The sequence below is a fragment of the Sus scrofa genome, chromosome 6 (assembly GCF_000003025.6).
Source record: "Sus scrofa isolate TJ Tabasco breed Duroc chromosome 6, Sscrofa11.1, whole genome shotgun sequence".
NCBI lineage: Eukaryota > Metazoa > Chordata > Mammalia > Artiodactyla > Suidae > Sus > Sus scrofa.
This window is the reverse complement of record NC_010448.4, coordinates 42,548,484-42,563,704: the sequence shown is the minus strand read 5'-3', so window position 1 is coordinate 42,563,704 and position 15,221 is coordinate 42,548,484. Positions and strand designations below refer to the sequence as shown.

At 50.2% G+C, this 15,221-nt stretch overlaps 2 protein-coding genes across 5 annotated transcripts in view; one reads left to right on the top strand and one right to left on the bottom strand.

Annotated features, from left to right (window-relative positions):
- RGS9BP (regulator of G protein signaling 9 binding protein) lies at positions 526-3,646 on the bottom strand. Its single transcript, XM_021094272.1, has 2 exons — positions 3,511-3,646; positions 526-2,924 (listed from the first exon to the last, which is right to left on the bottom strand). The coding sequence occupies exon 2, from the start codon at positions 2,735-2,737 to the stop codon at positions 2,024-2,026; it is 714 nt and encodes a 237-aa protein (XP_020949931.1). The 5' UTR covers positions 2,738-2,924; positions 3,511-3,646; the 3' UTR covers positions 526-2,023.
- The window catches only part of ANKRD27 (ankyrin repeat domain 27), a 58,760-nt gene continuing 47,317 nt past the window's right edge, over positions 3,779-15,221 (top strand). For 3 of the 4 annotated variants that reach the window (XM_021094270.1, XM_021094271.1, XM_013988549.2), the window contains exon 1: positions 3,779-3,935. The gene's annotated coding sequence lies outside the window, so the exon portion shown is untranslated. Of the gene's footprint in view, positions 3,936-3,962; positions 4,234-15,221 lie in introns of those variants that run through there. The other variant, XM_013988550.2, reaches the window with a different exon arrangement.

The window sequence follows — 15,221 nt, the reverse complement described above, 5'->3', positions numbered from 1 at the left end:
TAGGGCTGCACCCACGGCACATGGAGGTTCCCAGGCTAGGGATCCAATCGGAGCTGTTGCCACCAGCCTACGCCACAGCCACAGCAATGCCAGATCCAAGCCTCAGCTGCGACCTACACCCTAGCTCATGGCAACGCCGGATCCTTAACCCACTGAGCGAGGCCAGGGATTGAACCTGCAACCTCATGGTTCCTAGTCGGATTCATTTCTGCTGCACCACAGCAGGAACTCCTGAAGGAGTTCCTTTTATTAGTTACTGCGGTAGAACTTTTAATCCGCTTAAGACCTTGTGGGTCTTTGAAACTCCTTATCACAGGAACGCACAAACAGATGCTGTGCTTTCACTATCTGGAGTACTGGAATTTGTGCTGAGGAGTGGGAGTGGGTGAGTGAAGCTAGGAGGGTGGCCCTTAGGACTGGGTGCCCAGGCGGCATTTCTGCTGCTCATTGCTTCTGCCCCTTGGCCTTCCAAACTGCCCTTGTGACAAACTGCCAATTCCCTCCTCCTGGTCCATTTTTCTCTTCGGGGGTTAAAAAGCGAAAAAAAAAAAAAAAAATCCTTGTCGTTTTTTAGCCAAACCAGCCTCTGGTTTTATTCCACATTACGATTAGCGTTAAATGCATCTGTTTTCTCAGCCTTACATCCCTAGCAATGCTCTCTCTGGATCACAGATTGGAGTTTGTGGCAAATTCCAGTGTTGGATCTAAGATGTTTTCCACATTTCCTTATTTATTGCCCTGAAGAGGCTGGGGCCATTTAACTTGTCACTACACCTGTGGTTTCAGCAGTTTATGCTATGATCTCCTGCCTTCAGGAAGATCAATTTTAAAAATAAATGCAGATGTAGGCTTAGTAACCTAAGTATATAAGTAAAGACACTATGTTTGATTCCTTGGCACCAGCATGAATTTGTGGCCAAATGTCCTTTATAAAAATCAGGTTTGACAGTAAGTGTACAATGTGCAAATGTGCTTTTTCTTTCAAACGATGATTTTTTTTTTTTAAACTTCTTACATTTGAAGTTAGAGCTGCTACATACTAACCCAGTCTCAGGGCTAACTGGCTCAAAACCTCTGTGCCCAGTGATGCCACTTGACCCTCTCAGAGGGCAGTGTCAGGGTCAGGAAGCTGTGCAGCTCCCTCCAAAGCCAGCTCTGCTACGGGTCAGCAAGCAAATTCCAAGGGATAGACAGGATTAAGGGCTCCAAAGAGGATTCCCCAGCCCTCCCCCAAAGAAGGATCAAAAACTCTGGTCTAGTTCTGGAACAAAAATAAGTTCCAGCCAAGGAGAAAGTGCCTGTTTAGACAGCCTGTGGCCCTTCCCAAAGCTTGAGCCCCTCCCAGGCTGACTGGGCGGAGCCCTCTTCAACAGGCAACTGTGTGCAGAAGTGTGTATTGGAAAGCATTTTGCCTGAACTTCTATTTGCACACTTTCCTAAGCTTAGGCCCTCCAAAGGATTAAGGTAATAACAACTGCTTACATCTTTTTGCAATTTGTTTCTTGTCCAGGAAACAAAACCAATACACACACACACACACACCCACACACCCACACACACCAAAATAGCCACCTTCTCAACACTTCATTTCACCTCACCCTTTTTTTCCCCCCAAACTGCCCCACTCAGAGAATGGGATCACTGACAGGGGCGAGAGGACCAAGCCCAGATTCAGTGTAAACACGCCCCAGCAGCACAGGCGGTAACCTATTAACTTGGAGGAATCTCGGGTCACTGTGGACGGTTTTCTATTAATAGAGGATAAAGCTCCTGCATACATTAGCGATAATGCCCTGCTGGCCCGCGCAAAATTAACTCTTCCCTGGCCAGCAAGAGGAAGCCATGTTCTGTCCTAGCAAATGTGTGCTTGAAACGTGCCTATACCTACACGTATAGGCACGAGAACAGCTCTCCTGAAACATGCCACATCCCACTCCCACCCCTAGTCCTAGCAGTCGCAGTTGTTCTTGGAGGGGTGCCTCCAGGGAGGGAGCGGTAGCGTCGGGGGGCCGTCGGGTGCAGGTCAGCTCAGCTTCGCCACGCACACGGCCAAGGCCACAGCCGCCAGCAGCACGGCGCTGAAGATGGTGGCAGCCAGGGCCTTGCTCAGGTCGCAGGGCCCGGTGCGTTGTTCTACGGACACGCCGCCCACAGAGGACACGCCCGCGCTAGCGCTAGAGAGGAGCTCGGCGCCCGCCACCTGCCGGGCCTGCACGGTCCAGCGGGGCACGTTGACTTTCATCTCCATGTCCTGGATCATTTCGCCCACCTGAAGGATCTCCCGCTCCAGCTGGTGCAGGTCTTCCACGTCGAAGTCCCGCTCCGCTTCGTGCCGCAGGCTGCGGACGCTCAGGGCGCGCGCCGCTACGCCCGTCGCGCCGCCTTCCATCCCGGTGCGCACGAGCGGCCGCCGCGGCGCGTGCAGAGGAAACTCGGTGCCCAGGGCCAGCGCACGCCGCATGTCAGCTTCCAGGAGGTCCAGGCAGCCGGAGAAAGCCACCCAGAGGCGCTCGAACTCGGCGCGCTCCTCTGCACCCAGGCCCCGGTCGCGCAGCGGGGCAGTCAGCTGGGCGCGGATGGTCACCGCCAGCTCCTGCGCCTTCCGTCGTGTCTTCTGCAGCTCCTCTCGTAGGTTCTGCGAGTCCGCTGAGCCGCCAATGGTCAGCACCAGGTGGTGGTAGCATGCGGTCGCCTTGTTGAGCGCGTCCAGTAGCGCTTTGCACTCCTCCTTCGCCATGGCGCTGCTCTCCCGCGCAGCCCAGCCGCCTGCGCCCCTCTCAGCCTCACGTCCTCACCGTAGCAGGACGCAGCCAGCCCCGACGGCGTCTCCGGGCCGGGCGGCCCGCGCACTCCTCATGGCTTGAGGGGAGCTTGGCGCGGCAGCTTCGGTCGACAGAGCCACTCAGGACACACGACGTGCGCTTCTGCGGGTTGGCGCGGAGAGGGAGCCCTGTTAGCAGTCTACCGCCCGCTACATCTTCCCCAGGTGCCCTCCTAGTTACACGCCCAATCTCTGCGCAGCCATCGCCTCCATAGTAGCCACCTGCGAAGTCCAAGTTGCGGTCCCCATCCTCCTCCAGTACCCTAGCCAGGGCTAGCCGGCTGCGGAGCCTCGCGATCCGCCTTAGCCGCTGCTAAGGGCGGCCGGGTCGGGTTTCTTAGGATCCGCCCACCCCGCCGGTCTTCGCTAGGCGCTTCCATCCCCGGGACCAGGGATAGGCGGGGCCCCACGCGGGGAGGTCACGTGTAGGCCCCTCATCTCCCCCTTCTCCGAACCCCATTACGGTCTGGAATATTAGCACTTGACAGATCCAACCCTCTTCTATTTTGCGGAAGGGGAAACTGAGGCTCAGATTTAAAAAGGGGGGGTCTAGGTCACGCGACGTTAATGCAAGTGAAGGGGCTAGAACTCAGGGACTCTGACTCTTAGACCCTGCCAGCGACGAGAGTGGAATGCCTCGTAGGACTGGGCACCTTTATCCTCCAAAGCAAGCAGTAAAGGGTGGTCACCTGGGCGGGACGGCTCCCGGACCTCACCGTCCCGGCTCCACCGTCTTTCCCGCAGCGGAGCTTGGGCCCCACCTCTTGTGTCAGATCTGCTCTCGGCCCCGCCCCCTCCCGTTCCGGGCACGCGCAGTCGACGGCTCTGGGCTTGTCCAGCCTAAGTAGGAAGTGCTGTGAGCCGAGGTGAGCTCCACCCCCGGCTGGGCGGACTCAGTGATTGCTCTGCGCACACGTCACTCTGAATAAAGACGGCTTCTCATTGGGCTGACCAGGGGCCTTAGGCGCGGACCCGCCCAACGGCGTAGTAAGGGGGTGGGCGGTGGAGCAGAGCCGTGGCGCTGGGTGGTGGTCCCTGAGGTCCGAACCGAGGGGCCGGCAGGTGTTGGCTTCGCTCCGGGAAGGGCAGAAAGTGAAACTATGTAGCCTTTTAAGTAAGTGTCCTCCTGCCTGTCTCCTCCCGCGCCTCCCTTCCCTCCGGCTGGCTGCGCCTCCGGGCCCGGAGGCCGGGCGGGGCCCCGGAGCGGGAAGGGGGAGGGGCTCGTTCCTCTCCTCCGCCGGCGCCCCACGCTCTGCTGGCAGCCCCCAAAGCCCCGGCGCGTCGTCCGGTGGACTGCCCTTCCGCACTCTCCTCGTCCCGTCCGCAGCTCTGCCTCTCTTGTATGTTTGCGGGGCAAGGAAGGGGTGGGGTTGGCGAAGAATGCGCCCTCTGACCCCACGTCTTCAGGACAGGTCCGTAGATCCGGGATCCCGGGAGCTCAGACTTGGGGGCCGTGGGCAGGGTTGTCGCTCTCTGGAGGCGTCTGTGGTTTAAGGGAGATCTGGCCGGGCGATTGGATGGGAGGCCGTGGGTGGGGGTCCGGAACCTCGGGCCGCGGGCAGTTGTGGTACCTGGGATGATGAAAGCGCGAGGGAGAGAGGAGGGTATCCCTGCTTGCCTGCCTCATGGCGCGGGGTCTCCTCTTCCTGCCTGGTAAAGATTACTACAGGAAAACTCTTAACCACCCTGAGGTGTTCCAGACTCTGAATCTTTTCAGTTCTTTTCGTTGAAAATGGATTGCCCATAGGCGCACCAGCCAGGCCATGCCGCTCTGGCCACTAATGGGGACGTGGGCACTCCCCATCGGTGCAGGACCACCAGAGCAAGAAGCGTTTCTTCATTGAGGAGTTGGGATATTCAGGGAATGATGGGCAGGGGTGACTGTAGGGACTACTAATTTGCCATGTGGTCTGGGATTTTCCAGGTTTGTGGATTTCAGGGAGAAAGGTGTTTGTTATTGTTGTTGTGCCTCTGGCACGTGGAGGTTTCCTGGCCAGGGATGGAACCTGCATCAGGGCAGTGACCTGAGACACACCAGTGACAACTATGGATCCTTAACTGGCTGAGATGCTAGGGAACTCCAAGAGAAGCCTCTATTTTGATTAAGAAATGCACCCTCGGAGTTCCCGTCGTAGCTCAGTGATTAACGAATCCGACTAGGAACCATGAGGTTGCAGGTTCGGTCCCTGCCCTTGCTCAATGGGTTGAGGATCCGGCGTTGCCATGAGTTGTGGTGTAGGTTGCTGAAACGGCTCAGATCCCGCGTTGCTGTGGCTCTGGCGTAGGCCAGCAGTAACAGCTCTGATTCGACCCCTAGCCTGGGAACCTCCATATGCCGTGGGAGCGGCCGAAGAAATAGCAAAAAAACAAACAAACAAAAAAACCAAAACAAACAAACAAAAAAAATGCACTCTCCCACCAGCCCTAAAGAAGAGCAGATCATTAGCAGGATATTTATGTTTTTAGGCTGCCTTGCCCAGCCTGGTGTTGAGGTAGCCGTAGGAGTCCAGAGTGCTGGGCTCAGGGCTCACTCTCATTCAGCAGTTTGTCCTTTAATCAGTTGTTTGGATGGCAATTTGTGGCCAGGGTTAGGTGGTACTCTGGCCCTTGGACATTCTTCTTTTCTTTTCCCTTTTTTTTTTTTTTTCTTTTTGGCCATACCTGAGGCATGTGGAAGTCCTGGGGCCAGGGCTCAAACCCACCACACAGCAGTGACCAGAGCCATTGCAGTGACAGCACTGGATCCTTAACTGGCTGCGCCACAAGGGAACTCCACTTGGCCGTTCTTTGCGGTGGACGGTCTCAGGCATCTATGGGCCAAATGGGGCCTTGACAGAGGAAGAGTCATTTTTAGGACAAAATGGGTAGACGGAAGGAGAGCCTGTCTCTTTGGGGAGCTCTGGGGACAGCTGAGGGAGGTGAGGCTTGCAGAGGCGGGCAGAAGGCCAGGAGTGAGAGGTTCTCTGTGCCAGGCTGAGAAGTTGAGAGTTCATTTGGTTGGGAGTGGAAGGGAAGTCTGAAGACTCCTGCACAGATTGCAGTGTTGGAAAGCTCACTTTGTTGTCTTCCAAGTGGACAGGTTTCCTGGGGGTCAGGAGGCAGGCCCTGTAGCCCTCAGAGGGGGAATGGCAGGATGGGAATGGGAGTAGATATTTATTCTAGGCTCTAGTAGGAGGAAAATGGTTGGGGCTCTGAAGCTGGGGAGACACCTTGGGTGAGCTCTCCTCACCTTGGCTTGTCACCTGAAATAATCCCACCTGCTGGTATTGCTGGGAGAGCAGCAGTAGTGTCTGCATAGGGCCCCTGGTCAAGGTCCTGATTGTGCCTCCTGGTGACACTGGGACTGTGTTGCACTCATGAGGGCAGCTGCTGGGGCTTGGGGCTTCACATGTCTGCCTCTGGTGGTATTTCCGTCAGGGGTCTGTCTCCCTCTGTGTATGAAGTGTCAGGATGCATTTGGTGTCCCGTAACTTCATCCTTTCCTAGAGGAGCAGGGGAATGTGACCATGTGATGATAGACTTAGAAAGGATTCAGACCCGAAGAATTGGACCTGATTTGTCCTGAGGTTGCTTTCACATTCAAGAGACGCTCAGAAGTAAGTGGTCCTTGGGAGTTTCCGTCGTGGCTCAGTGATTAACGAATCCGACTAGTATCCATGAGGATGCATGCTTGATCCCTGGCCTTGCTCAGCGGGTTAAGGATCCGGAGTGGCTGTGGCTGTGGCATAGGCCAGTGGCTCCGATTCCACCCCTAGCCTGGAAACCTCCGTATGCTGATGGTGTGACCCTTTAAAAAAAAAGGGGGGGGGGTGTTCCCGTCGTGGCGCAGTGGTTAACGAATCTGACTAGGTTGCGGATTCCGTCCCTGCCCTTGCTCAGTGGGTTAATGATCCAGCGTTGCCGTGAGCTGTGGTGTAGGTTGCAGACGCAGCTCTGATCCCGCGTTGCTGTGGCTCTGGCGTAGGCCAGTGGCTACAGCTCCGATTCAACCCCTAGCCTGGGAACCTCCATATGCCTCGGGAGCGGCCCAAGAAATAGCAAAAAAACAAACAAACAAAAAAACAAAACAAAACAAAACAAAACAAAAAAACAAAAAAGGAAGAAATAAGTGGTCCTTGGAGCTCCTGCCCAGGATACTGGCAGGGAGCAGGGTGCTAATATCTCCCCTCCAGTTCCAGCAACAGGGTGATGGGGTGGCATTCTGAGGGGCACTTGTGCTCCTCCAAACTCCCTTGCTCCCTTGGGTGGTCACACCCCTCTTCTAGCCTGGAGGTGTTCTCTCCTGTGACCCTCCGTATTCCAGCCCTCACTGTGCTTAGCCAGGTCTGAGCACACCATTTGTTAACGGCTCTTGCTCAGTACCTGTGTGCCTGCCTGGGGCCAGCCCTCGACCCTCCCCTCCCTACAGGCAGTGGATTCCCAGCTCCTGTGAGAGAGGACCCCTCTTGGAGCTGGATCTTTCTCCAGCACCTCACTCTCATTTTGTTCAAGTGCACCACAGTTACTGCATGCCTGCAGTAAGCCAGGCCGCCAGGCTTCAAAGTGCTTTGAAGAAGAGCTGTGAGAGATGTAGGGACAGGAACCATAGATGTTACAGGCCAGAAGGACACAAGTGACCCTATTACCATAGGTTACATCATCAGATTGCTTCCATTTGGTATTAAACATCAATTCATAGAAAGTTTTCCCTTGGAGGTCCTGTCATGGCTCAGTGGTTAATGAATCGGGCTAGCATCCATGAGGATGCAGATTCAATCCTTGGCCTCACTCAGTGGGTTAAGGATCTGGTGTTGGTGTGAGCTGCGATGTAGGTCACAGATGCAGCTCGGATCCCAAGGTGCTGTGGCTATGGTATAGGCCAGCAGCTGCAGCGCTGATTCCACCCCTAGCCTGCAAACCTCCATGTGCTGTGGGTGTGGCCCTAAAAAGCAATAAATAAATAAATACATATATAAATAAATAAAAAACATCAATGCATAGAAAGTTTCCCTTCCTACCTTTTCCTTCTGAAATAAATACATATATAAATAAATAAAAAACATCAATGCATAGAAAGTTTCCCTTCCTACCTTTTCCTTCTGAAGCACACATTAAGCCAGCTGGAGAGTCTTGCCCATTGCTTGAGAAAGATGCCTGATCAGGGTCTTTGGTCAGGCCCTGGGAGGTTCAGAAGCAGCCACAGCAGTGAGATTTGGCAGAGAGTCCATCTCTGGGAGGATTCTGCTGAGCCAGGCTGCACGATGTCACCAGATGGTCCCTGACCACCCAGACTCATCCGGGCTGGCTGGACGGTTGAAGACCACAAAACCACGAATGTGCACACTGCCTCAGAAAAAGCCTAGTGTTGGTTTGAGGCCTTGCTCGGCTCTCCTGTTGAAAGTAACCTCAGATAACTCATGTGCAGGGGTATTTGGTATCTATGACTAATTTCACTGGATTTTCTATACATCATCCTATCAGATGCATTTAGGCAGGGGTGTAATTTTTTTTTTTTTTTTTTTTGGTAAGTAGTTTTATATGAGGGTTCACGCGTCTTTCCAATTTTATAAGAAAAGTTCAGTTTGCTTTGCATGGTTTTTTTTTTTTAGGCTGTCTGGTGGCATATGGAGCTCCTGGTCCAGGATTAGTTCTAAGCTGCAGCCTCTAAGCTGAAGCTGCGGCAACAGTGGATCCTTAACCCACTGTACCAGGTTGGGGATTGAACCCAGGTCCCAGTGCTCCCAAGATGCTGCCGATCCTGTTGCACCATAGCGGGAGCTCCTTTGCATGTTATTTTGAAACCAATTCTTGCAGATAAACTTGTCGGAATGTTAAATTATTTTTAAGCATGTACCCCCTATATAAGGATTCAGCTCTCGCATTAAACATTCTTTCTTTCTTTCTTTCTTTCTTTTTTTTGTCTTTTCTAGGGCCACACCTGCGGCATATGGAGGTTCCCAGGCTAGGGGTCGAATCAGAGCTATAGCTGCCGGCCTGTGCCACAGCCACAGCAACACCAGGTCCGAGCTGCATCTGCGACCTACACCACAGCTCACGGCAACGCCAGATCCTTAACCCACTGAGCAAGGCCAGGGATCAAACCCGCCTCCTCGTGGTTCAGATACATTAACCACTGAGCCACGACGGGAATTCCTATTTCATATTTTTAACACTGGGACAGAAAGGTTGAGAACAGTGCTGGGCAGGGCTCTTTGTTTTGTTTTGTTGTTTTGTTTTTTTCAGGGCTGCACCCACAGCATATGGAAGTTCCTGGGCTCGGAGTGGAATTGGAGCTACAGCTGCAGGCCTACGCCACAGCCACAGCAACTCGTGATCTGAGCCATGGCTGTGACCTACAACACAGCTCATGGCAACGCTGGATACTTAACCTACTGAGTGAGGTCAGGGATTGAACCTGCATCCTCATGGATATTAGTCAGGTTCTTTTCCCCTGAGCTACAGCAGGAACTCCTCGACAGAGCTCTTTGAATCCCTACTCCTGGACAGAGGATTCAGTCCTTGGCAACTAGGAGACCCATGTCCAAGAGAAAGCAGATGACTTGGACTGAAAAAAATCCTCTGGTTCCATCTCATTTACCAGCAGTGCTTGCTGAGAATCTTGTGTGTTTATACATTTCACACATTTGAACTGAGTTTTTTTTTTTTTTTTTTTTTTTGCCTTTGCTAGTGCCGTTCCTGCGGCATATGGAGGTTCCCAGGCTAGGGGTCCAATCGGAGCTGTAGCCGCCGGCCTACACCAGAGCCACAGCAACTCAGGATCCGAGCCACGTCTGCGACCTACACCACAGCTCACAGCAATGCCAGATCCTTAACCCATTGAGTGAGGCCAGGGAGTGAACCCGCAACTTCATGGTTCCTAGTCAGATTCGTTAACCACTGCACCATGACAGGAACTCCCCTGAACTGAATATTTTAAAAAAATTTTATTGGACTGTAGTTGACTTACAATGTTGTATTGATTTCAGTTGTACAGCAAAGTGAATCAGTTATACGTATACCCATTCTTTTTTCCCGTACAGGTTATTATTATAAACTATTGAGTAGTTTTCCCTGTGTCATACAGTAGGTTCTTGTTATTGTCTGTTTTATACAGTAGTGTGTATATGTTATTCCCACCTCCTAAATCCTCCTTCCCTCCCACAGTTTTTTTTATGACTTTGATTTTTTCCATTATAGTTGGTTTACAATGTTCTGTTAATTTCCATTGTACAGCAGAGTGACCTAGTCACACACACATATATATGTTCTTTTTCTCACATTATCCTCTGTCATGTTCCATCACAAGTGACTAGACATAGTTCCCTGTGCTATACAGCAGTCTCCCACAGTTTTAAAAATCTAAGTTTCTGTTTCATAGATAAGTTCATTGTGTCATATTTTAGATCCCATGTATAAGTGATATCAATATTTGTCTTTGTTTGACTGACTTCACTCAGTATGATAGTCTCTAGGTCAATCCATGTTGCTGCAAATGACATTTCATTCTTTTTTATGGCTCAGTAATATTCCATTGTATATATGTACCACCTCTGGTTTATCCATTCATCTCTTGGCAACATTTAGGTTGTTTCCATGTCTTGGCTATTTTAAATAGTGCTGCAATGAACATTGGGGTGCATGTATCTTTTCAATTTATGGTTTTGTCTGGGTATATGCCCAGGAGTGGGATTGCTGGATCACATGGGAGTTCTATATTTAGTTTTTTTTTTTTTTTTTTTTTTTTGCCAGGGCGGGGCATGAAGGAGCAAAAGACAGCTTTATTGCTTTGCCAGGCCAAGGGGGCCACAGCAGGCTAATGCCTTAAAGACTGTGCCTCCCTTGGAAGGGATTATGAGGTGGTTTTATAGTCTGAGGAGTGGAAAATAGGGCCTCAAATAAGGATAAGGATCAAAATCAGCAAGTGCGTATTGTCTTTCAAAGCTGGTGTTTGGTGGCCCCTGGACTGGTTCTGGTGGTCCTTCTCCTTCCCAGGAAGAAGATGCTTCATCAGGTAGTTCTTCCTTTTATTGGGGGTTTTAGCTCTGCAGAAAGCCTTAAATATATTCTGTATATTCCTCGAGGAGGAACCAGGACCCTGCCCCAAGGCTGTGCTATTGTCTCTTGACAGCTCCTCCCTGGTGTCTGCATCCCCTCCCTTCCCTGATGTGCAACTGCCCTTTGCAACTCAGGGAAAGTCATGGAGGCTGAGGCTTATTCCCTAAAAACAAGACATGGAGGATCCAGAAAAGTTGTGTGTCCAGGAAACTCACAGGGCCCTGCTTGGTTACAGGCCCCCCACGCCCCCGCTTTTCTTTGCAACTCCTCAGTCTTGAAGAGAACAGGTGTTGAGCAAGAAAGGGAATATTTGGGGTAGAGATGTTAATCGTAAACTCAGCCAAGGGACTCGGTTTCAGGGGCTATATTTAATTTTTTAAGGAACCTCCATACTGACCTCCATAGTGGTTGCACCAATTTACATTCCCACCAACGGGGTAGGAGGGTTCCCTCATCTCCACACCCGCTCCAAAATTTATTGTTTGTAGACGTTTGGATAATGACCATTCTGACTGATGTGAGTTGATACCTCATGGTAATTTGGATTTGGATTTCTCTAACTAATTAGTGATGTTGCGTTCCCACCATGGCCTATCGGATTAAGGATTTGGTGTTGCCGCGGCTGCAGTGTAGATCACAGCTGTGGCTCTGATTCCACCTCTGGCGCCGGAACTTCCATATGCCATGAGTTCAGCCAAAAAAAAAAAAAAAAAAAAAAAAAGGTGATGTCGAGCATCTTTTTGTTGTTTTTTGGCCATCGGTCTTAGATCTTTCTATTTAGATCCAATCCATTTTGGATTGGACTGTATGTTTTCTTGGGATATAAAGCTGCATGAGATGTTTGTGTATTTTGGAGATTAATCCCTTGTGGTCCCTTGAACTGAATGTTTTGGTGCGACAAAACATTCCCTTTGCTTCCTTTTGCTGCCGTTCTCTGAGCACTTTATTGGATTCTTATTTTTTTTCAGAACTCAGTTTCTCATCTAGTCAAAAAAAGTTTACTCGTGAGTCTTCTGTGCCCACTGAAACCTGTTCCTGCTCCCTGACCCTTTGGCCCTGCTCTGGTCACTGCCAAGAATGCCTCCCACACTCCCCACCCTTGCTGCTCCCTTCTCTGTGTGGCCCTTACCTCTGCTGGCACTGTTCTGGGTGGTGCTGGTTGTTTTTTCACTCTTCTGGTGCACATTGCTTGTTTCCCAGGTAGGTTGTTAGTTCCTCCATCAAAGTCCGTCCTTGTCACCTCCATCTTGGGCGCAGGGGTGGTTGGTGCTCTGCCAGCATCTTGTTCAAGGAGCAGCAAGAGTGTCCCTTTCCTAGCTTTAGTCTGTCCATATCGCATCCTATTTCTCCCGCCATTTTTCTCCAAGACATGTTGAACCATCTGTGTCAGGAATCAGGAAGAATGTTTTCTTGTGCCTCTGTCCCAGCAAAATTATATTCTCCCATTGTTCTGGTAGAGACTCATCAAAGGATTATCTGGGCTCCAGTAATTATTGAATTCAGCAATTCAAATATCTGAATTGTTGCAGAGCTGGGGCCCAGAGAGGGATTATATGGAGCCATTTTCATGCTAGGCTCTTCTCCCTAAGAGGATTTGCAGGATGCTCAGGGGCCTTCTTTAGGCAGTTCCCAGGAGGGCCTGCAGCCAAGACCGCTCAGGCCGGCCCAGACCGAGGGAATTTGATGTGGAGCCTGTGTGGCTGGCTGGCTGTCATGGGAACTTTTTCTTTAGGGGAAATGAAGTGTGGAGTCTGTGCATCCATGGCTCATGAAATAACCCTTAATCCAGGCATATTTATTTTACATTATGAGCATGGTGGTTAAAGGGACGGATGTTAGAATAAATCGGACCTCTAACTTGAGGCCTCTCTAACCTCAAGTTGGCCCGCTGACCCTCAGATTCTTCATCTGTGATATGGGGCTAATGGTACCTATGGCTGTTGTGAGCATTGAAACGAGATGAGGATGTATAGAAGTTATCACAGTGCCTGGACCAAGGATGCTCTCAAATGGTGGCTGTTTTTAACATTAGCCATAAAGGATAAAACTTATAAGGCACTAACATATACTGTTCTGATGTTTTCCCAGAGAGCCATTTTGGGACATTGTTACATAATGAGAAAGTAATTCAGTTTTTCACTCATATTTCATTCATCTGATTCTGTCAGATGCTCTTTTTTTTGTTGTTTTGCTTTTTAGGGCTGCACCTGCAGCATATGGAGGTTCCCAGGCTAGGAGTCTAATTGGAGCTACAGCTGCCGGCCTACACCAGGGCCACAGCGGTGCCGGATCCAAGCCTTGTCTGCGACCTACACCACAGCTCATGGCAATGCCAGATCCTTAACCCAGTGAGCGAGGCCAGGGATCGAACCTGCAACCTCATGGTTCCTAGTCAGATTCCTTTCCACTGTGCCACGATGGGAACGCCCCTTGATGCTCTTTAATAGGTGCCAATTTTCTCTTTTTAATGAAGAAAAGAGGCCTCAGGCTCAAGTTCAGAACTTTTGGCGGCCACGTTTTAAATAATATCAGTTGTTTTTATAATTTTTAAGACTATCTTAATGGGAAGTGATACTGTTTTTCCATTTAAAGTAGTATTAAGGGTTCTTTTAAAACTAATTTTTAGGCATTCTCATTGTGGCTCAGCAGGTAAGAACCTGACATAGTCTACATGAGGACATGGGTTCAATCCCTGGCCTTGCTTAGTGGGTTAAGGATCTCGTGTTGTCGTAAGTTACGGCACAGGTCGTGGATACAATTTGGATCTGGTGTTGCTGTGGCTGCGGCGTAGGCCTGCAGCTGCAACTCTTATTCAACCCCTAGCCTTCCATATGCCATAGGGGCAGCTGCAAAATGAGAAAAAAGAAAATCAACAACAACAACAACAAAAAACCCCCTAAATTTTCAATGGGAGTAGATGTTTAAAGGAAAATGTCAAATATTAATGGTAGAGCCATTGTGTACAATTGTGAAGGTTATTTTTTGCACAGGTGCCCAGCCCTGGGGAGGGAGGTGTTGGCAAACTGGGCTAATATATAGCCTGTGAGCTACTTACTAAGCCACACGTCCTCACACAGGACTGGGAAGATGGGGTACCTTTTTCTACTTGCAAAGGCACTCTGTGGGTCCGCAGTAAGAGGTGGTACATTGGTGTGCAGTATGGCAAAATTAGTGAAGGTGGCATGTAACTGGGACTCCTGCAAGACTGGTGTTCATATTCTGCATTCCACAGACTGAGACGGGAGCTCAGAGAGGTGAAATGACATGGCTAGGACTCTGACTTCTTTTCTGTGCCCCTTTCGCATGTTCCTCTCTAGTAGTTCAATAAAACGGATGTATGTTAAGGGGAGCACAGCAGGGGCATAAGAGGCCCCATTTGCAGCAGGAGCAACTATATATAGAATATAGAAATAATCTCTAATGAAAGTAATGTATGACCTGCAATCTTTATGGAGAAAATTCAGTTGGAGGACATAGGAGAAGATGTGGGTGGGAAGGTGTACCATATTCATAGATGATGAGATAATTATAAAGGTGTTGACTCAGAGTTCCCAGCATGGCACAGCGGGAGTGAATCCGACTAGGATCCATGAGGATACGCATTTGATCCCTGGCGGTGCTGAGTGGGTTAAGGATCTGGCATTGCCGTGAGCTGTGGTGTAGGTCGCAGAGGTGGCTCGGATCTGGCATTGCTGTGGCTGTGGTGTAGGCCAGCAGCTGTAGCTCTCATTAGACCCCTAGCCTGGGAACTTCATATGTGCAGGTGTGGCCCTAAAAAGACAAAAAAGGGGGGCTGGCATGCCAAAATAGTAGGATTTCCTTAGATCCAAAAAGCACTGACCAGCAAGGGAAAGACTGACAATTTCAACCGCACTAAAATCAAACACTCATTTCCGAAAATACTCATTTGGTGAAATCAAGAGGCACGTCACAGATTGGGAGAAAAAATATCTGCAACATCTTTTAGTACCCAGTTATTTAAAGAACTACTTGTTGTAAGAAAAAGGCCAATAGCCCATTAGAAAAGTGGTCAAGGAGTTCCCTTCATGACTCAGTGATTAACAGCTCTGACTAATATCCATGAGGATGCAGGTTCAATCCCTGACCTTGCTCTGTGGGTTAAGGATCCAACATTGCCATGAGCTGTGGTGTAGGTTGCAGACACGGCTCAGATCCCGTGTTGCTGTGGCTGTGGTGTAGGCTGGCAGCTGTAGCTCTGATTTGACCCCTAGCCTGGGCACCTCCATATGCCATGAATGCAGCCCTAAAAAGCAAAAAAAAAAAAAAAAAGGAAAAAAAAAAAGAAAAGTGATCAGAAGACACGAATGATAAGGTAATTTATGGAACATAAGGAAATGATGTTAAA

Bases quoted from the DNA above. Each gene is read 5' to 3' on its own strand.
- RGS9BP (XM_021094272.1), bottom strand. From the start codon at position 2,737: ATGGCGAAGGAGGAGTGCAAAGCGCTACTGGACGCGCTCAACAAGGCG.